The 23,049-nt window shown below is 40.4% G+C and overlaps 2 protein-coding genes across 7 annotated transcripts in view; one reads left to right on the top strand and one right to left on the bottom strand.

Annotated features, from left to right (window-relative positions):
* Positions 1–1,289: 1,289 nt before the first annotated feature.
* LOC128888497 (synapsin) overlaps positions 1,290–23,049 on the top strand; it is a 46,864-nt gene continuing 25,104 nt past the window's right edge. Inside the window, exons 1-6 of one of the 2 annotated variants that reach the window (XM_054145391.1) lie at positions 1,290–1,352; positions 4,674–5,066; positions 7,648–7,972; positions 8,110–8,360; positions 8,432–8,567; positions 9,075–9,179. In XM_054145391.1, coding sequence (XP_054001366.1) covers positions 7,715–7,972; positions 8,110–8,360; positions 8,432–8,567; positions 9,075–9,179 — 750 coding nt within the window. In that variant the 5' untranslated portion in view covers positions 1,290–1,352; positions 4,674–5,066; positions 7,648–7,714. Of the gene's footprint in view, positions 1,353–4,673; positions 5,067–7,635; positions 7,973–8,109; positions 8,361–8,431; positions 8,568–9,074; positions 9,180–23,049 lie in introns of both variants that reach the window. The other variant, XM_054145393.1, reaches the window with a different exon arrangement.
* Positions 9,208–23,049, bottom strand: part of LOC128888500 (metalloproteinase inhibitor 3) — a 33,730-nt gene continuing 19,888 nt past the window's right edge. For 3 of the 5 annotated variants that reach the window (XM_054145398.1, XM_054145397.1, XM_054145396.1), the window contains 4 exons: positions 11,957–12,083; positions 11,663–11,745; positions 11,334–11,570; positions 9,208–10,883 (listed from right to left, as the gene is read on the bottom strand). In XM_054145398.1, coding sequence (XP_054001373.1) covers positions 10,662–10,883; positions 11,334–11,570; positions 11,663–11,745; positions 11,957–12,083 — 669 coding nt within the window. In that variant the 3' untranslated portion in view covers positions 9,208–10,661. Of the gene's footprint in view, positions 10,884–11,333; positions 11,571–11,662; positions 11,746–11,956; positions 12,084–18,077; positions 18,322–18,402; positions 18,423–23,049 lie in introns of those variants that run through there. The other 2 variants (XM_054145399.1, XM_054145400.1) reach the window with 2 other exon arrangements.

The raw sequence follows: 23,049 nt of genomic DNA, 5'->3' as shown, positions 1-23,049 counted from the left end.
CTCGTATAGAAGGCGATTCAGCCTTGGTTTGCTTGCTCCTTTTGCCTAGGCACGCTGGAGTTTTTCTGTTGCATTATTTATAACGTTGGTATACTATTTTTTGTTTGCACTTTCTTGTAGGTACAACCTGTTTCATGCACAGGATAACTTGCGTTGCTAATGGAATTTCCTTTATGCAGAGGGTGAAATTGAGAGACAAAATATACAGTGATTGATCTTATTTGACTCTTCTTTGTTACATTTAATACACTTGAAGTTTTAATACACGGTGAGTGACGTCCTCATTCGACCATTTAAGTCTCGACTTTAATGATCAAAGGAAACCTAGTGCTATCAACATCCACCGAAAATCCATCTCCGGCCAAGTCTATCAACTTCAACTCAAAGACCTACTCCTTCCTGCTTCAAGAAATCCTTCCAAATCTCCAGCAAGAAAGAGCTCAACCCTTCGTGGTTCGACCTTTGATATCAAAGATCTACCCCCTCGCTGTCCGACGATATTTTCATACTCCTATAATCAGTCCATGTTCACCTACCATCTCCTAGTCGGTTTCATTAGCAAGGCTTACGTTGTAAGCCTCACCTTGATACGACTAAACGCTTAACCAGTACATCACACTCCAAACTTCGCAACTCTAAGACATTACATCCAAGTTTTACGAACACTGTCTTTCCACAAGTTCCAGAAGAACTTTTTTACTCTTCCTAACGACATAAGGCGCCATGGTCTCAGCTCCATTAATAAAAGGGAACCTTCAGTGGAAGCAACTTCAGCAAAACACTGCGCCTCATCCTCTCATAATATTCTATTTCTCCAAGCTGAAAAACTATCGAGCAATCGGAGACGAGCGACACGCCCAATGGAGGATCAGCAAAATGAACTTTCCCAATTCAACTAGCAATATTGCTTCTCGAGCAAATATGCTCTTCGCAAAAATATTATTCGTTCCCCGAAATGGAATTTCTCTTTGAAAACGCGAAGAGCCGCGGTGGGTAGGGGAAGCTGACTGATCCGGGCCTTTTCCAATCTCAGAGAGGCCCTGACGCCTGCACTCCCATAGCCTGACGTTTCATCTTCAGTCGGCCAGCAGGTGGAGCGTGTTTGACGCGCATCGAGCGACGTCACCCTGTACAAACACGGTCTGGGAACCTAGGCATATCGGGAAACACAGGGGCTCGTCCCTTTTTTCCCCTCGTCTTTAGCTCGCGGACGGTTCCAGGTGGGGATGATAAGAACGACGCAAGCGCGGACCTATCGACCGACGAGCCCTCCGGGTAACACCCTCGCGATCCTCGTTCGAGGCTCACTGCTTCACCGGCAAACTAGTGGGTAGTACACGCACGCGACACAGGTGAGTACCAGTTTTAAATCTTGCGATCTAAGTGCGTTTAGAACGTAGACCTAAGGATAGAATTAACGATCGAGAGACCACTTTCGGGACAGAGCTCGTTTTCGGTTAATCGTGGTAGAAAAGAAAGGGTTTTGGGAGTCTCTCGATAGCACGGCGGGCTCGCATCCCGGTAGCAGCGTAGTTCTTTGGTACCCTAGTGCTGCGACTCCTGGTCAGAAGATCGAGGGTCAGAGCAAAGCTTCCGTTCCACAAACGGTCACTGGGGGAATCGAAAGAAACGGGGGAATCCACTTTCGGTTGGCAGGGATCTCGTGAACCTCTTCGAACGGGCTATGTCGTGATTTAAGTTGACGACAGTCGAGTCTTAGCTTACCTGTAATTGAATAATGGCGAGATGGTAAAATTTACTCGCGTCGAGATTTATTGGAAAAAATTTATACTTAATGTAAATTAAGAAGAGGAGCAACGGCTTCTCTTTTCTACAGATTATTCTACAATATTCAAATAAAAATTTTATGGTATGTTAAAACTTCGTGCGTAGGTTTTTGTTCGCCTTTTATTCTAATGGAGAAGAGTGTACTGTCATTTGCGATTCCCATCTTATCGCCATTAGTATTCGATTTAGATTTACGCGGGAGTAGATAACCTCGGCGATAGAGTGTTGATCGATGACGACAGGTCAGTAGTTCCGGGCAAGCATGACCTGACAAGCGTTCCCGCGGGTTCGTATGTCAGCCTCATGCGTGTGCGATTTTTATTCTAATCCTCGATCGTCAGGGAAGCACCTGTAAACCGTTTACTATAAATACATTAAGAAGTGGGATTTTAATTAGTCGAACCAGATTCCGTTAGAAACCACTTGATCGAATCAATACGAAAATAATATAATTTTAGTATAGCATGCAACTTTTCCTATGAAAAACGTAGACGTGTAGTGGCAAGACGTTTTACGAGTTAAGAAATATACAAGTAGGAAAGTTAAGGTGTATCGTTCACTTTGAACAGTTCGAGTGAATTGGTAAGTATCTTTTGTTCGAGTGCAATTTTGTCACCGCGAACGGGAACGTTTTCCGTACGCGCAGCTTTGGGCGGTCAATGCGCCTGCCCTTTCCTAACACCTAGGGACTCTTCCGTCATCGATTATTACTAGAGCCTAAGCTGAACCCTCTACAGATAACGCGAATAATAAAGGCCTCTTGGAATATTGATGTTAAACTTTGATGCACTTGCACGCGTACTTCTCGAAACAATTTTAAGAAAATTAATAAAAGAAATTCAACGGGAAACTTTCTTCTGTCGAACTAAAACGGTACACGTCGATATAGCATATTAAATTTTACGTATTTGGTGTTCGAAGAGTAGGGTGTGTCGCGAAATCTATCGATTTGATGGTCTGTGCGTCGTTCATCCCTCCCCGTTGTCAACGCTTCGCAGCTTCGTCGACGCAATAAAATTAGGAACGGCTATCAGGATCCGTTCATCGACTGGCGCAAAGTTCCGAGCGTATCAAATTCGTTTCAACCGGGAAACAAACTGTGAGAATCTTCTTTCGGAATGCCGTTGCAAGGTTGAAACGCGCTAGAACGCGAAGAAATTCTAACGGCGGCTGAAATTCGTCGGAGCTGATTTGAAATTCAATCAAGTTCGGGCGCACTGAAATTAATTGAATGCAGACAGTTTGTCAAGGTGTCGCATGCAGCGTAGAACCGCGTTAATTAAAACTTCACCGTACTTGTGATTGGATAATGCCTTCGGAGACGAGACGGGGATTAATGTCCTAACTTCGACGAAATCCTGAGCTCTCCTCGCTGAGCGCTACGGAACTTTTAAACGAGTTAAACCATTCGTTTAAGTAGTTTATTTCGACGTAAGACGATTTCATTCAACTCTTAGCCAGGTGATTAAACCGTTGGTATGTAAATGCGTTTTGTAGTTGTTGAGGAATATCTGTGAACTAGAAGGTATACAAGGAAATTGAATTATACAGTTTGTGAAAGCCGAGCTTACTTTCAGTTTATGCAACCCACACAGTAATTGTAACTGAATGTTACTTGAAATAGATCGTTAGGGGTTAATAATTATGAATTTATCTACACGCAGATAGTGCAGAACTATTTTTTTAACTATTCGGTTTTTTCAAAAGTCCTGCATTTTTCTTTTTTGACTAGGAACAGTATTGACACATTCTTCCCCTGTATTGAGTAAATTAATTAATAATTGCTTCGGTATGTTTATCTATTTAACAAAGCATCCTGTTATAATGTTATGCGTGTTGCATAATCTGAAGATTACATAAGTTCGAATTTTATTCTTGTACATCTCCTTTCCTTCATTCGCGGAAACAATTAGTACCCCCGCAGAGTGTTGACGGAAGTCAATAACTCGTTATCGGTCGTCTTTATTGCAATCTGATACTTCACACGAAATCACTGCTCGAACACAGAGTAGCAAAACGTGGGTCGTGTAAAAATCCCACATCATGTAAAGTCACGCTGCGCCCCGTATCGATCAGCGGGATATCAAGCTCCACTTTTGCTGTGCTAAATTTCTGCAAGAGGTCTTCATCTCGCGCGCATAAATGTTTCACGTGGACACTTTTATCGCGCCTGGCTTACAAAAGATGCTTGCCGCTGGTTTTCACCAGTACAAAAAAAAAACTGTGGCTTTCAGAAATGTTAAAAATACTTCTCTATGTTGGGAGAATACGACTTGTATTTCATTCTAAAATTCGACTTCAGAGATTTTCTTAAACGTGTGTAACTCAACTTAAATTAAAAAATTACGTATAAATACATATAAAAATTACATAAAATTACATATAAAATTGTATGTAAAATTTATATATTATTTATGTTATATATGTTTTAGAAAATTTCTGAAGTTAGAATTCAATACAAGTCGTGTTCTTCTAACATCGAGAAGTATTTTTAAAATTTCTGAAAGCCACTGTTTGTGGTAAGCAAATTTTTACAGTTATCTTCAGTTACGTGGTCTCTCGGAAATGAAATAAATTGGATATTTATAAGAAAATTGTGAGCAACACGAATCATTTATCACAGACATCCAAGTTTACTCGAATTCTTGCAATCCTCTTCTCCACTCCCAACAAAAATTTCCAAGAGTCCTCCGCCTCATTCATAACCTCTCCTTTTCGTCTGACAAGACCGGTGCAAAATAAACTCGGATGTTTTCTCCAATTACCAACCACCTTCACACGTACCATTACTCCCAGAAAACAAGATCCAAGTGTCCCAGAAGACTCACAGACATCTACCCTAATGAAATACCTTCGCTAACAGCCAGCAATGGTTCCCCTTGCAGATTTCAACTTGGATTGTTTAGTTTCTCCTTCCTCACCTCTCTTAGTTCATCCTTTCCTTTCGGATTACCTTACGTTGAAGTTTATCCCGAAACTCGACAAGAGACGCAACATCGAATCGGACGAACGTCGCGCGAGCAACGACTCGTACAGCCCCGATCTGCCACCTGATCAGGACGAGGAACAGGAAGACCATCGCGTTCGAAAGCCTCGAGAAGCCGAGGGAAGAGGTACCGAGCGGTTTTCGTCAGGCGGACGAAGTCGGTGTCAACCAGCAAAATTACCGGCCGCGGCGGTTGCGCCAAATATTGTGGAACAGCTCCATCACCCGGCAACATTTCATTCTCCAGCTTTCGGCAGTCCTTCACCTCCAATGTTAACTACCTGAAACGGAGGTAAGTTCACTGTTCCATCCCCGAACGCTGACTACATTTTTCTGCATGCGCAAGATCACAATTGTTCGATGGAATCCCTGGAACTTCCCTGTAGCAGGTCTGGGGAAGACTCGAGGAATTCGGAAGCGAGGCGTTTAAGATTGCCGCGATACGAATGCCTCTCGACAGGCGATCTGTATCTTTTAGGTATTTTCATAAATTTCTTTGCGTAGCCGGTAAGTCTCAGGGCATTCCTGCCGCATAATTATTGCACCAGGAAGTTATTCTGTTTCTCTAGCTTCCTCCGGTTTCAAATTGAATGTATCGATAGCGCATCGCGATGAACGACTGTTGTTGGTATGACGAGCAGTTTATTGTTGCTTGGTTGGATAGGTGGTAAAATAATGGTTGGAAAATGTTCGTTTTTAAATTCAAGCAAATAAATAAAATTCTTTGGAACGTTGGTGGATTTGTTGCGCAAAATTATCGTCGACCATTTTTCCAAGATATTTGAAAGCTTCGACTTTGTTTATTTAAGTGTTTGAAAGTACTTCAAAATTGTATATTTACTCCAACTCTCACTTTAAACAATATCTATTTTAGACACTAGATATCTTTAATCTAAAGACGACCGCGTTGAAGGTTGCAAAGATTTATTTTTACACGTACCCGGTTGAACGAGAATAAACTGCTCGAATCACCGAAAAAAGTCATTGTTTATTAATTACTCTCGTTTAATATTAGAAAAGAATTTCGACCCATGCAAATTGCATTGGAGAAATACGAATTAGTTAATTAAGTTATCGAAAAAACATGAAATTCACCACCTTTCTCGTCGAATCCGTGCATAGAGGAACATAATAACAGCCTAAAGTGACGAACAGTTATCTCGATACAAAGTTGATTTAATACGCGTCCATATTGCGCGATACAATATAACGCAGACTGATCGATAAATTGCTCGTTCAATTAACCGAGTGCTGGCTATCTGATTCGTCCGTTAAACTATAATTAAACGATAAATCGAGTTTCACGAGCAGGGAATAACGGAGTGATAATTTTAATTAAGGGCCGTAGCTTTGTTCGCGAAATCAAAATACCGTACTTCGATTAATCACCCGATTGAAAACACAATATCAGAATTGATGGTGTAATAAGCAGCGCATTTATTCACTTGGAACGCTCGTGAACGTTATCGTTCTCGCGGATAATCAAAATTATTTTGATACATAGAAGCAGAGAAAATATTAATTAAATTTGGACACTTGGCAAGTATTGGTTTGTCTGGAAAGTTCATATCGATTTTTGGTAGGTGGTACAGGTCTGAATATTTCGAAATGGTTGAAAACAAATAACATGTGTATAGCCCGTAAAAGATGAAAAAGTTGTGGAACAAAATAGTACCTATATAAGTCAATAAATATACAATCAGTCATCAAACATTTATTTAAAAACATCAAACTTATCATTTAATTTACATAAATTTCTTGAATACACGCAAAGAGTACGAATACTTACGAGACTAACTGTATATATCAAAATTCAAATGGGCTTTTAAATTTTTCTTAAAAATTGACACGAACTTTCTGGGTAATCCAATACATATACTTTCCTTTAGATTAAATATTTGTATGTTGAATAAATGCACTGTTAGATTTATTATAAATTCATAGGCAGATGGATTAATTTTTAAGGAAAATATATTAATGATGACTGTTTGATTACAAATGAAGTAAGTTAAAGAGTTACTAGTACAGGGTTGGCTAGTCTTTATTTACTTTTAAACGTTTCCATCTTGCTATTGGATCATCTCGAGTAACAATTTGTGAGATCTATTGGAATAAACGTTTCTAAAGGAAATAAAATACACGTATTTAAGTTGGACGATGCTCATACTACTGATTATTCTATTTACAATACGGAACGTAAAATATCTTGTTCACTCTTAGCGCGAAGCTCCAATCTGATGATCCAAGGTGTTTGCATGTAGTCGTTTAGAGAATCGCTTTTGGTATCACGCGATGTCAGCCTAAAGCTCGATACTTTACAATAGCGCCCATTCAGGGACACAATGGCGCGGATAGAATCAGATTGAACGCGGTTGTCGTCTTACATCGACTAGTCTATTATCCGGATCACGATCGCGCGGTAACAGCGAAGTTTACACTAAACGCGTACCAGTTTTCATCGTCGCGTGTCACCGGACACGCCACGGTAGAGCCTAATTACTTCGCCGTTAAACGCCACCTAATTATCTCGCGAGGGACAACCTGGCTTTGCAAAGCACGTGAGCGTTACCCCGCATTTCACGCGTGCAACACCGCAAGCGACGCGTCCATCACCGAAGCTCTGGGCATCCGAACCGAATGTGTCGTCACCCGTCACGCATGCAAACCGGCAATCAGCAAATCGTCCATCATCGCAGACGCCATCCACGCCATCCATCCCCCGAGCACTGGCTGATCGATGTGCAGTTTTCCACGTGACAGAAAAAAGAGCTAAATAAAACTAAATAATGGGAATGCGAAAAGAGTTGTGAGAGATAACGGGCCGAAACGACCGATTACCACTATCACGACCACCACCATAGCTTGTCTTCCAGGTTCTCGTCAGGGGATTTGAGCTCGGAGCTCGACGATGAACCAAGCACAGACTCTGGGCTGGCCTCCATGGCCAGGGATTCGTCCCAATCGTATCAAGCGACGCCGGACAGGCCGCTTCAGTCGCAACCGACTCCGGTACCACCAGCCAGTCAGCCACCGGTGCCTGGAGCACCGCCACCAGGCCCTCCTCAGCCTGTCGGCGGTGATCTCAGCCTTAACCTGAGACCTGGATCCAGGACCACCAGCGCACCCTCATCGCCAGCGAAGACTCGCGAGAGTCTGCTCCAGAGGGTCCAGAGTTTGACCGGCGCTGCTCGCGACCAGGTAATCCTTTACACGTTAGTTTGTCGTGATAGTAAATTTTGTGTTCTCAATTGTGGACGCTAGGTCTGAAAGGGTTAACAACCTATGGGGGCACCAGCTCTGTCAATAATTACACAGGCTTTGATTGTGACAATTAGGGTGCATCGATCCTGGGAGCGGCAGTGTCCGGCGCAACGAGGCCATCCTTCAACAAGGACCGTTGCTTCACTCTTCTGGTTATCGACGACCAGAACACCGACTGGAGCAAATACTTTCGAGGTCGCAGACTTCACGGCGATTATGAGATCCGCGTAGAACAAGCGGAATTTCGAGAATTGTCGTTGACAGCCAGCGAGGCTGGCACTGTCGTGTCCATGGCAGTTTATCGTAACGGGACCAAGGTCATTCGGTAAGACATCTGCCTTTTAATTCTTCAAGCTCTGCTGCTCGACGTATACTCGAGCAAAATTCCTTTGACAGATCCTTCAAACCTGATTTCGTCCTGATACGACAAAACCTCAAGGACGCGGGGGAAGACAACAAGAACCTTCTTCTTGGATTGATGTACGGAGGTGTCCCGAGTATTAACAATCTCACAGCAATTTACAACTTCCAGGTGAATATTATGCAAATGTTCGTCGAAAATATTTCAACGCGTTGGATCTCGGTTAAATTGACACCGTGAAGCTGTAGGGCGATTAGTAGGTTGAACGTAGGTCCTAAAAGGTGTCGATCGTGAGTCACAAATAAATCTTTGATCTATATTTATCAGGGTATAAAAATATAAGTATAAAGTGACCTGATATAACATAAATTGCTTTAATAGGCTTCATTAAATTCATACTTGAAAAAAAAAGGTACTGATAAAGAGTAAACTGATTGAGGGGCCTTTCATCTAGCTAAAAGGTTGAGTAGAAAACATGTTCCAAAATAAAATTAGGTATACTCTTTCATGTAGGTCAGAACAGATCAATTAATTTCCTTTTGTCTCCCGCAGACATTCCGTTGAATACAATGAACTTGATTCACAAGAAATAAAATTGAACGTGTTCTAAGAAGGACAATAATACAAATACCGTCGCAAATCTATGAGAAACAGAGTCAATCGCAGTCGTTCTTCTAGGACAAACCTTGGGTGTTCGCGCACCTCTTGGGTCTTCAGCGGCGCTTGGGAAAGGACAACTTCCCCCTCATCGAGCAGACTTACTATCCCAATCATCGCGAAATGGTGAGTAAATGACTGCACTAACAGGACGTCGTCTAGAGAACGAACAAATATATATTTCTCGTTTATTACTCATCATTTAAGTAGTATATAATACTTACAAAAGTTATCAAATGGAAGAACTAAGCTAAAAGTACGTCGTTACGAGTTAACGTGCGTTTTCGTGCTAGGAAATGCCGACTAATTCCCGTCATATCGCGCGTTTAGTGGTTTGTACTAAATTTCTACCCACGTCCAGGGTTTCGTATTGGATACAGAGAACTTAATCGGTTACGACATTCGTAATACGACGCTCAGCAGCTGCACTCTCTGAATAATGAAATAACACAAAAAAAAGGGGGGAAAAAACAAATTTTACAACGATATCTACTTTGCGTCATTATTGTAACGCTATCAGCCCTGGAGCGTCATATTCGATACTGTATCTTTTCAGTATTCAGAGATTCGTGCAAGGCTGCATCCGAAATTAAATACACGTCAGCAGCTTCTTACGCGAATAAGACAAAGCTACGTACAACGAAACAATAAATGAGAATAATTTAAGAATGCGTAATATACATTAGTAGCCTATATGTACAGCTAAGGGGGGGGGGGCAATCGATGTTGAAAATGCTCGTTGCTCTTACTATTTCAGCTTTTACGTACATCCATTTACGTTACTATCGAACCTGCAAGAATTATTGAACTAAACGAAACGAGGTTAACAGCATCGGCTGAGATGGAAGATTGAAAATTCCCCTGAAGGTATTCAGGGAATGAAGACCTTTTTATGAATAATTCTTCTTGAACGTAGCCGACTCGAGTATCGAGTAAATGCACTTTACGCCTTTGATCGTTCGAATATTAAAAGCAGTGAGGTCCGTATCGAGGAAATAAATCATAACGGCGTCTAATTAAGCGAGAAAGATTCAGCTCGATGCTATGAGCTTCGCAATGGAATAATACGTCGAGGAAATGCAAGCAGCTTCAAGTGTTCGTCAGCAAATTGTACGAAACTTTAAACGTCAGCATTCTAACCATTCGGTTCGCTACCTCGTGTTTATTCGCCAACGTCTATTGCTCTCGTCGACGCAACCTTCCGAATTGATACCGCTTGATAGAACGCAATAAACGACGCAATAAACGACGCAATAAATAGAACGCGACACGATGATAGAAACGTGACCGTTGGTCAATAAATTAATGCCATTCTCTCCGAATAAATAAACGTGCATCCAATTTACTCGACGGCAAGTTCTTTCGGAGAATATTGGCGATGTATTACGCTTTACGTGTTTCGTTGCAAATAAATAAGCGCGTCCAAACAAAGAGCATTAATTTTTCGACTCGCGCGATACGGTGTGCTGCGTTTCGGAAACGCTCCTTCGCACAATCAACGGCGATCGCCGTTAGGAATCTTACGAAATTAACGTGTACAGTTGTGTCGAAGGGTGCCACAAGCAACTTCTAACAGAAGGATCAGCAACTGCACGCGGAGGGAAGATCTTAAGGTTCTCGCAACCTTTGTTGCTCGCGTTTCCGCTGGTGTTCCTTGATGCAATTCTTGTAAGGTACAGATGGAGTCCAAGAGCATCCACCTGGCCCTGCCACGCACACCCCGTATTTTTCTTGGCAATCTTGAGGACCTGGCGCGCTCTCCCATAAACATCGCTTCCTTCCTGCGCTTTCCAGAACGGCCCCCTTTTTCCACCAAGGTGTGTAATCGATCTGAAGAACAAAGAACGAAGGCGATGTTACTTCTCTGAAATATTCTGGAGAGCAGTTAACTCTGTCAGCTCCCAAATTATCGGTGTGTAGCCAGGATATTTCGGGCTCGCAGGACGATATTAGAAAATTGAAAATAAAACTCTAACAAATCTTTATTCTTGAACGGCCCGTGGTCAACTGCCGGCTTCTGGCGATTCTCGAAACGAAAGCCATATGGTGAAGCTAGGCATTGGAGAATCTCCGAAATAACTGTCGGCTATTGTCGACTACGAGTGCAAATCTAAAGATTTGTATCATTTTTAATTTGAAGAACGTCGTTCAAATCGAACTTAGAAACGCATTAAGTTTTCCTGTTACTGCTTCTTCAGTTTCGAAAGCAAACAGCCTCGCGTATAAAAAGGTGAACACTTAGGGACAAGATAGCGTTGACAGGGAACATTCTTCGCTCACCTCGCACACACAGCCGCGATGATAGAGGCCCCTGAAGCCTTTCCTCTGTCTGCTGGTCACCTCAGACCACCGCATCGCCAAGCCACAAATTGATATACGCACTTGTCCTCCGATTATTACCCCAGCCACGACGTAAGTGTCGCCAACTTTGAGGTGAACGCCGCACATGCCGTCCGTCGACGCCGTCCATAAAAACTCTTTCTTGGGGAAGTCGACTGGATTCAGGTTGTTCCGCTCCTAATGAAACGTTTTCGTATCAGATAGACGCGTACGATCGTCGTAAAGCGACGCAAGTAGTAAAAGCTAGGAATTTCCATAGACGTACGAACCTTGAAGACTTTATTGACTTTCACGTTGTAGGCGATCTCGTGCTCGTTCACGGGCATCGCCATCCTCACTCTCACCACGGCGACTGGAAGGTAGAAAAGAATGCTGTCAGGGTATAGAGTTATCTCCAAATATTTAGAAAAGAGTAGAAGGCTAATATAGAGGAGCAGTCTTTATTGAAAGTCGATATTATTCTGAATAATAATAATTGCATTGGTGTTTAAACTCATAAGCATTAACCACAATATTTTGTTAAGCATAGAAAAATTCTTTTTAATAAGAATATAGACACTTACCATAATCTGAAACGCAGAACAGCTTTTGGGGATGGCTCAGCATGCAAGAGCATCCTACGACCCTTTGGACCGGCGCCAGCGATAACGCGATCAGCAGAAAATACGTCCAAAATGTTAACTGCCACATCTGAGAACAAGAAAAATTAATTTAAAATTGATGTTAGACAGAAGCAGTTAACAGAGAAATAAAAATTTATTAAGACCGCGAGGAGTGTCTTCCAAGAAAACATGCTAAATAATTGAGTCATCGCGACTAATAGATACGCGGGAATTATGGCAATGTAACGCTCGCTGAATAAAATGCTCCATTGGGCCAAAGACCATTTATCTTCGAAATCCGATTACGCGTGTCCGAATGACTCCGGGTGGCTGTCACCTGTCGGATACTAGGAAACGTATAACTTTATTCAACGAACGCGAAACAAGCTCGTTAAGCGGGGGAATGCGTGTTCCGTTTTGATTTTTTCGCCTTGTTTTTTATTTATCCTCTCGCAAACGAAGCCAACAACAGCGGCGAATAAAACTATCTCTAAACAGCTAATTTCAATTTGTCATTGAGCCATCTAGATCTGGTATCTTCGTCGCCCACCTACGGGCCTTGTTAATGCAAATTTATTCGATCCTTCGCGAGATGGGGACGCGAAACGGATTCGAATTTATGTGCGAATTCTTCGAAACCAGCGACAAACGATTGTTAACGAGGTCGTGGACGATCTTGCAGTGGCGCATACCACAAAATTGGGTCGACTGCCGAATGAATTTATAGTTAGAAGTCTTCTAAATTTAAGTAATAGGACTTGTAGACATTTTGTTCTCATACATTTAAATACTGCTTTCAAAATCAAAGGCTTTAAGTATTCAAAATGCTTTAGAAATATTTTACTGTAATGTTCCGATCTTCGCTTCAATTTTCACAAAGGACTTTTTTGCTTTCCAATACAGAATTATATGATTCGTGCAATTTTATGTACTAACGCTTTATCAGAAAATAACAAGAAAATTAGACACCAAGATTAATTGACGAGCATTATAGTTGTCGTTAGCGATACTGTGTGTCGAGAATAATGGCGAGGAATTTCCTTTGGACCGATAACAAGTATTACGGGAGCGCTTCAATTCGGCCCAGTTTATCGACGTAAGCTGGACCACATCTAAATATAGACATAAAATGGTAACCAACATCGAACACAGTCCAGAAACGCTGCGAGCCGCTTAAATGATCGTATTGACGATGCGTTTCCACGGACTGCGAGAATAGACCAGTGGACAACTAGAATCTAGGGCCTAGATTCTAGGCAATCCTAACGGAACTGCAGTCGAGGAATGCTTCTCGGTAGCTAGACTTAGGATTACGTGAATCGAGGAATTCTTAACGAAAGTTATCATTTGTACGTCTTGATAGCTCTGCAAATTTCACTGAACACGTGCCAATGAGAACGTACACTGTGGCTCGAAATTGCAAGTACTCGAGGAATGATGAGAGTAAAAACGGAGACCAAGTGTCAATTGTCAGATTAATGACACAACCATACCTGAATTACATGGAAAAAGTCAACAAACAATTCTTTAAACGATGCTCAAGATATGCTACTATTTTTATGTTTATGGAAAATACAACAGATATCCAATGAAATAAAGAATTTTCTGAAACACAATCTCCCTGGGCAAAATATAAAATTGTTATTGAACGATCATTACCAAGAAATAATTTCTTCCTTGAAAGATAAAATGGAACTCTTACAATGCAGGTTTAATTGTGCAAAAATTCCTCGGAAAGCGGAAGTAGAAGCATTTTTCAAATATATTCGAACAATAGATGAATGTGGGTGCATACCCCAGGAACATAGCGATTCAGTGTGGTCTGGCGTTTAATAAGTGGGCGATCTCCAGTGAAAGTCGAAGCTCAGCTGTCAGCAAGCAAAGTTCTGACTGGACTTTTTTTAATACAAAAGGAGCAATACTCTTATCTTCGCGAAACTCCCACCGCAAATGCTGTTTATTAAAACAGACTTGTAGAAAATATCAAACAGGAAATGTAAACATCTCCTTGTCCCTTCATACATTTATTATTGATGCACAATTATTATTTCCATTGCTGGAAATGTTTGTATTGGTTGATGATAGAATGTATTGCGTCGACAGAAGTGCAAACGCGAATGCATTCATCGGTAACAATACATCACTCTTGAAAACGTCGGGCTGCGATGCGTGACGCCGTGTCACTGGCAGATGCAAGTGCACTTAGACGATGCAAGTGTTTGTGCACGAACGGCGAACACGTAGGTGAAACCCTGTAATCAGCGTTTAATCCTCGTTTGTATCGAATTTATTCGCCCTCGTTGAACCCTTTGCGCGAGCGCTAATAAAGTTTCGTTCTGCGACCATTTGGGCGAATTTACAAGACAGCCAACGTTGACCAACCACTAGTCGCGCCCAATGGAAGGTGGTGTTAATAATAATAAACGCGATCCGAGCGAATCGCTTCGTAGATCTAAAACTGGAATGTTCGTCGAGCGGCTGAATGAAATTCAATTTCAGTTCGATGGCCGACTATAGTTTACTGATTTATTATCGGCGCAAAGTAGGTAGTACGGTGTCGCCGACGATGATCGACTTTCCATTCGACAGTCGCGAAGCTTGCGGTTCAGGCGCTGTATATTCGAAGTACAGGGTGGTTCAAAGTTGTGGGCAGAAATTGAGAAAGGTCAGGAGTGAACTATCTTTCATAAATACTGATTACTCATTCTACCAAACATTAATCATCGAAATTATTTGTTAATATACATGTCTATAATTACAAATTAAGAAACTTGCTTAGAATGTGTTAATATTAAAGGTATTTACCCCAAGCTATTTTTAAGTTTGAAAATTTAATACACGGTACTATTGAAATTGAACTAGAACGTTTACATCTTTTATTTCTCGAGACCTACCAGCTAGTCAGGTTCGTGCCCACAATTCGGACGTAATTTGTAGAATGCGAATCGTGTCGAAAAAGTGCCGACGCATAATTGCTGTGGGAGGGGGGGGGGGAGGTTCTGCTGGCGAAGTTTGTGGCGCCCACACCCAGATGATACCAACGATATTCTCACATGGCATTCATCCGATGCACTTCATGCATCATCATGCAAAACGGATTGATTGGCCGGCTGATGTCATAGGCAGGACTCGCATTACTTTTATTTCCGTTTGCAATAATAAACACACCGACGATGGTCCGTGAACGTCGGTTCACGCCTCGTGACGCATCGCTGTGACGATCACGCACGCGGTTTCACGCGATTCGTCATACGCATCAGGATTTATTTCGCCACAAATTGAGTTACGGCGCGGCCACCTATCGCGTACCATGCTATTCTACTGCATAATTATTCGCGGCGAAGTGCGCTCGTGTCGACGTGTTTAATGCAGGTCGCGACACGGAATGAATTTGAACATTGCTCGCCACAGAAAACAGATTTAGTTCCCTACTGCCCCACTTAGGCGTTTGTTTCTGATTGCGAGCTTCGGGGACGATTGAACGCGAAAGTACTTGACTAGGAACTGACAAACTTTTTTAATTTTAGTGACCTTTACGTTACATTTCATTTGTGTCGAATTTAAAGTAAATATGGCAAATAATTGTAGACGTCAGAGCGTTCACACTTCAACTCTTTGAGTGCCAAGGAGCGCTATATCGCTCCTCGAAGTTGTAAGTGCTATAACTCATTACAAAATTAGAAAAAATAACTGAAAGGATTCATTTTAACACACAATAAATTATGTTTATTTACAAACAAAATTGAAGTTCAAGTTTATGTGAAAATATTGTTTTTATTCAAATTTACTTTTTGTTAAACCTATGACGTTTTATTTGTATTTTTTTTTTTCTAATAAAGAAAGTCTAGAAAATTTCCTCTGACACTCGAAAGGTTAATAAGAAAAGACTGTTTTCCACTAAACAAAATGTATGGCGGTCTTGAAGTCGATATCAGCTCAAGTGATAAGGTCACCAGGCACGAAGGCCTCAAATTATGCTACATTTGTTCGTCGCCAATTCTCCCTGTGATCAATATTTACGAAAGTATCGCGTACACACTGGTTACTTAATCCGTGTACCTGATACGAAAGCATTTTTACGACTTTCCAGCACGAAAGTGGAAAATTAAGATATTTTGGCAATCGTGCGCGTTCTTCACAGGCGAGGCTAACGCAAGGACCCTTTTCTTCGTTTCACCTCTGTCGAATAAGGATCCCATTATCGTTTCTTGTTTTCGAAACAGGCAACCGTAAGTACACTTCGAGTCGCGTACAGTGTACTAAGTAATTTACGATCGATAATTCCTGTCTAAAGCGGAGATTTGTGATTGCGCGGATGTAAATAAGTGCGCGAGGCTGTGCCAATTAACCTTAAACTCCGAATAAGATTGTACACGATGGAGGGCTGTTAAACGTAAATGAGCGCCGATGCATGCGCTCGCCTGCCCAGCTCATACTTATGGTAATCAAACACGAGTGCACATATAAGTGCAATATTATAACTCTCCTGGCACTTTTTTCGCGCCTACTACAAGCACGGGATAACCCTCGCGATAATTCACCGCTAGCGTTCCCATGAATTATTACAACTACGTGATAATGACGCGGAATTTGTTCGATCTTCCGGTACGAATAATGATGGACAAACATTACGCGATAATTCAAAAGGAAGAGTCTGTTCAAACGTGTATTTTAAATCAAACAAAATAATAACGATAGAATTGTCTTCGATTTTAATTGAGGATAAAACGAATCCATATTAATTAAAAAAAAAACGTAGATTAATAATAGTTGGAGCGAACAAAATGAAACAAGTATACTTCTTCAAAAGAACAATATTAAATATAACTTAAATCACCACCAAACGCTATAACCTTTTACTTTACTCATATCGTCAAGTCTTCCGCTCCTTCCGCGTCATGCTATCGTGCCCCATAATTCGTAATTTGAATTTCGTGTTAAAATGGCCAGGCCCTCGATACCACTGGCGTGTCGTTACGAATCCTTCTCCTAGGATAAAACGCTTCCACTCTCCAAGAGCATTAAACAACGTTATATAATGTTCTTATCGAAGTTGACGGCTATCGATTCGATGGCTCCTTATCGACAGCACTAAAATCACGCTCGTTCTTTCAGCACGCGACTTTACGTAACCTCTGGAATACATGCATGAATTTATTGTGCGTAAATAACGACGAAAGGAGTGCTTCGCGTCCTGTCATAACGGTTATGGCTCGCATGTGTCTTCATTAATACACGAAGATCGGAATGATATTGCATGCGATGACGTTGGACAGCGATAAAACGTGGAACATGAATATCGACCGACGTTTTCATCGCGCAGAGACTTTCGAGTCCCGACCGAAATTCCTCGCGACTTTTTACCAAGCCGACGGACTCGAACGAGCACAACATCGCTCAAAGAACGTCGTAGTGCCCGGTTGACAAAGTGAGACATAATAGACGCTGACGGGAGTGCACTTCCCGTGATTGTAATGCGCTAATGCGTCTACCAGATCCTTTTTCTACCTACGTGTCTACTTTCTCCAGCCTCACGCTTTCGTTCCTGGATTTCATTACGAGTTATGGACTCGCCGTTGCTACTATGTTATGACAGATTGTTATATTCTCCCATCGATCGTATAAATCGGTTCGACTTTTTTCTTGCTTGAATTTTTTTGAAGTGTCAATTGTGGCACGATTTATGTGCGATATTTTATTGAAGCGTTGACTGATTAAAATACTGTTTTTAACATTTTTAGACCTGGCGTCCACAGTTGAGGACACAAAATTAAAAAATTACCGACACTATTGTTTATGACGAATGTCCTTATCTATGCACATGAAGAAATACCACTTTTCCTCGAAAACTATATTATTAGGATTCTTTGTATTTTTTCCATACTAATTTTAGTCCAAGTTAACCCTCAATATTAAACTACGTTAGTACCAGAAAAAAGATAATTCAAGTCTGAAAGGGTTAACACACTTTGTAATGACATAGAAATTTAAATTAGATGTGGTACGAAGAAGTATAGTAAACCAAACTTGAAGAGTCTATTTTCCCCACTTTATGAAAGAAGTTTGTGTTAGTAGTACTTACATACGAAATACCAACACATATACGAAACAGTGAAAACACCTTGACTTTGTATAAATCCAAGGTGCAATACACATTCCAAGATCCATCTTCCTTGACCCACCGAAACGTACTTGCCAAAATCAACACGGAATCACCTCTAGACACGTGATCACAGAACCTTCTTTCATCGCCAACGCGAGTGGAGCAAGCCCGCACAGATTGACCACTTATTGTAGGGACACCCAGTAATTTTGCGAAACTATTAACGCACCTAATGTATCAACTTGTTTGAAAACAATAGAGACACTGAAGCTGCGTTTAAGTCGCTTACATCAAACATACTTACGATTCTTTACAGTGGTGAAGTAGGCGGATTTACGAGTCCATTAGTGTGCGTTCGCAGCGAGTTCGTCGAGTACTGTCTTACGTTATACCTAATATCAGCAGTAATATCAAATGCTGCGAACGTGTTTCGATTCAGCAGTTTCAAATGTGAGAACTTCTATCAGCTTAAAGTTCAACGACACCACTGTCCGCTCAAAATACGCTTATCCTGACGAGTTACGTATCATATAAGCTCGATTCTACAGAAAGAAAAGAATTCCATGCGTTTCAACATCAATTTGATAATCCTTCTAAAATATTTCTTTTTTAAAGGAAGTTTTAAAGAAAGTTTTAAAGAAAATATTTAAAAGGAGACTAATTTTTTTAGTCAAAGCTACCCAACTGTTCAAGTATCACGTATCAAATTTTATTATATTATTTTTACAAAAGAAAATATTAGGATATGTGTTCCTTTAATAAATCAAAATTTTTAGTTGTACTAGTCACATGATCAATCACTCTTGTGCGGTAGTGTAAAATAAATTATGCGTAACAGAAAAAATATCCAACTCACTTTCAACGATATGTAGAGGCAGGATCTATGGCGTATTAACTGATTGTTGATTTGCGTAATTAATCAGTCCATGATAGATATAAATGAATCGCACGCCGATCGAATGATTTAATGTGAAATTAATCGAACTCCTTCTAGACGGAATAAACATCCAAGTGAAAGCAAATTTACGTTTTCGTTATCGTGACTGGTATTCGTAACGAAGGAAATTATTTCTCCTGGAATTATCTCCAAAAGTATAAATACTTCGGTATTTGTTTAACATTGACGAAAGAATAAATAATCCTTTTAGCAAGAAATTGAGCAGCTGACTCTTTTGTTATTGAAATTCAAGCCATCTGTTTCTTTTCCTTTCTTCTTGATTTTCGTGAAATGCGTTTGATTCGCCGATCCAAGTTGTTTCAAGATTTTATTTTCATGTTAATGACTCCAACGAACGAGCACGGAATTTTTTGCGAAAAAGAGGCGAACGTAATCACTATACCAGAGAATAGAGAACCTCTGTCGAAACGTAAATTTCATCTGGCCAATTACCAAGACGCGAAACTGCATCGAAGTATCTGTTAGAATGCATAACTAAGCGAATCTCATTAAACGTAATAACAACCCTTTAGTGACAAGGAGAGATTAGGCTTTCGTAGGAAGTCAAGCGTGCCCGACAGTGAATTTATTGGGAATCGAGGATCGGACGTGTATTTTTCAAAAGTGACGCATTGTAAATGCGATCACGGCAACGCGGTATTTTATTGGTCTACCATTTTCGCCAACGATCATTTGCATATTCATCAGTTTCGTGGTGTTCGATCCACATTAATACGGAACGAGTTATGCGACCTGATCAAATTTTTCTCAATGTATCGATGCTCGCTCGTCTCGGATGGGACGCGTCGATTAATCCTTTCGACGCGTCATCGATGCCAACGTCGCTGTAATTACTATGCATAAAACGCGTGAAGCTGTTTCGATATTCCAGGAAAGCTTCGAATTAATTAGTAGCTTATTCGTAGTACCTCCAGAATTCAATTCTTTTGTGTACGGTATTATAACCAATTAAAATATGAAAGTTGCGTTTAAAGTGCAACGTTTGTGACTTTTTATGCTTTCTGGTTCGAATGTAGATTCCTCGTGCGTGAAATCGCTACGCGCGCACACAGTGACAGGGAATCGGAGCGATGTAACTTTCATGCACACTCAACAGGAGTGCGAACGACGCCGACGTTTATACGGCTGGTAATTAGCATCTCTCATAATCAGTCATGCTAAATACTGCACGGAGGTCTTCAAACACGGACTTATTCGAATAGAATCAGAAACGCTATGAAACGTCGAGAAGAAATGTTCAAGTATTTCGAATCGTGAATGTTTGTGTACTTGTTCCGTTCGTGGAACGTATAAAAACATTCAATGCGATTATTATAGTATTCCGGCTATGACATCAATCGATAAGAGGCGCGAATCTGGGAAACCGTTACGTAAATGAAGTATGCGTACATATCAAATACTGTAGACAGTTCCACTGAGGTATCACCTTCAAGGTTTCGCGTATCAGTTCTGCGATTGCTCCTTTCGCAGCCGTATCTTTCTTCTTCGCCTTTAGTCGAACAGAATTAATAATATACGAGCAAAATTAAGCTTTCTGCTGTGGTTGCCAAATATTAATTCATAAATCAATATTATCGTTTCGATAACCATATCAAGATCATAAATCTGATACTCATATAACGAAACGATATGTTAACAGGCTCGTTCTAAATTCCCTCATCGTCGAAGTAGCAACACATTATCTCACTGTAGACCTTTGTTTGATCCGAAACAACTATGTGTGCCTCGATTAACAAGACGAATCGAGATTTTCCCGAGAAACAGGCGAATCATTATGTGTTCAGAATTCTCGACGTGAACGCAAGTGCACACGCGAATGCAGATGTTCGGACAAGTATTAATTATGTGATCGATCAATCACTAGCTAATGAATGGTCGAATAGCAACGCGATGGCACGAACCACGCGTGATTTCGAATCACATTCGTCGAAGATGAATCGATGGCGTGACGGGCACAGAAATAATTTACATTTTCCGAGTCATTTAAAGCAAACAACGCTCGATTAAACGAGTCAATAAATGGCTATTCAATTTAGAAAGGAATAGTATTCGAACATGTCGTGCTACGTTAAATGTTGTGAATTGGATTACGATAATTGCTAATTAATTAAGAAGTGATTTACGTGCGAAGCAAACTACGCACGATTGAACGAGTTAATAAGTGACTGAGCAATTTTTAAAGACACGGCATACAAATGTGCTATGCTATGGCAAGTGTTGCGAATTGATAATTGTAACGAGCCAGGAAGAGGCTCCAGTTGCTAGGTGTCCATCAAAAGGCACACGGAAGCAGAGATGGGAAGAATTTTATTCGAATAATAGATGATGAATAAAAACTCTCTGCAGCGACTTATTCGCAGCGATTATTCGATTAAACAGTTATTCAGGCAAGCTTTTATTGAACACAATAAGAAGATCGTATAATTCACTGTTATTTTTATTGAACAAATAGCATATCAAAAGCTGGTCATTAATAGTAGAACCCTAAGTGATACAAATTCAATATAAGAGAAATATAAAAAATATGAAAATACAGAGGAAAGATATTTAAAGAAATATTATATAAAAGAATAATATTCACAGCTACTTCAATGTAATGCGGCAAAGATCGTTTGAATTGATGCGTCGAGTTGCAGGAAAGATCGATAATGTCGCTGTAGTCATTAGTCAGTGTGGTCATGCGATCAATAGAATTAATTTCACTCTGCAACGTGCAAAACGGTTCTGTATATTGTGAGAAATGTTGTTTTAGACTTCTAACATGAACATAAAATTTAAATAGTTTGAGAATGTTATTTGTTATTCGAAATTCCTTGCCTCGATAAGAAATTATGCACATTACTGTATGGAAGCAACTTGCCACGCAAGTAATCGAGGTATAAGTAACGCTGACGTTACTGCGACTCGCTAATCGTGATTATCAGACATGTATCTAAAGAGGAGCTACTTTTTCTTTAACTTATCGGGTGCAGTTTACAGAAATTTATAAACCGTCAACAAATACATAAAATATACTTTTTCCATACGATTCAAACAGATTAGAATTTTTCATATATTACGGTGGTATTTAACGAGGAAAGTACTCGTACCAGAAAAATCCGATTTTAAGATGTCTATAGTAAATAAGAAAAATGATTTATGCACGATATTCAGCATGATATCTACTGTGAGTAAGGAAAATTATTCTATTCTATTTCCGCAGGAAAGAAACATTATACTTTGCTTTTCCCCTATAATCTATATTCACATATCATTTGCATTCCAATCAGAATTTTTTTATTTGAAGACTTTTATAAGAAAAATAAAAATGTTAAACCAATGCACGATTCGAATACGCAGAAAGCACCTACTTCGAGAAGTATGTTACTTTTTTTTTGTTCATCGTATCTTGGCGTTTGAATCAAGTAAATATTATTATCTGATACGCTACTTTGTAATATATAGGGTGTGTCAAAGGTAACGTTTAACAGATCAACGCAGAACGGAAGAATCCCATAAATCGTAGATCTGGAAATGCTCCGATTGAAACACCGCAGGACCACAAAGTTTCGCGAAGGGAGTAAAGGTACCCGAAATAACGACTTTACTTTGTTGATCGTTTTGAAACGTTAATTTTGCACTCATATTTATAAGGAGATAACTGAATTGTCTTTTCAAGCAATCTGGGACTATTGAAGGTTATTTCTAGTCCTTTGCTCTGAAGACAGTAGCTTCGGTTACATATTAGGTTGTCCAGAAAGTTCGTGCCAATTTCTAAGAAAAATTCAAAGGCATATAATATATATATATATATACATGTATTTATTGAATTACATAGGTGCCATTTTGTTCCACAACCTTTTCACCTTTTAAGGGATGTATACATGTTACTTGTTTTCAACCATTTCGACATATTCAGACCTGTACCACCTACCAAAAATCTACATGGACTTTCCGGACAACCCAATATTCAATTTCATCTGATATATCCTTCTTAACATAGAAAAACTTTCC

Source organism: Hylaeus anthracinus, unplaced genomic scaffold (genome assembly GCF_026225885.1).
Source record: "Hylaeus anthracinus isolate JK02 unplaced genomic scaffold, UHH_iyHylAnth1.0_haploid 11994, whole genome shotgun sequence".
Lineage (NCBI taxonomy): Eukaryota > Metazoa > Arthropoda > Insecta > Hymenoptera > Colletidae > Hylaeus > Hylaeus anthracinus.
Note: the sequence above shows the minus strand (reverse complement) of the source record. Positions and strands in the feature narration are given on the sequence as shown.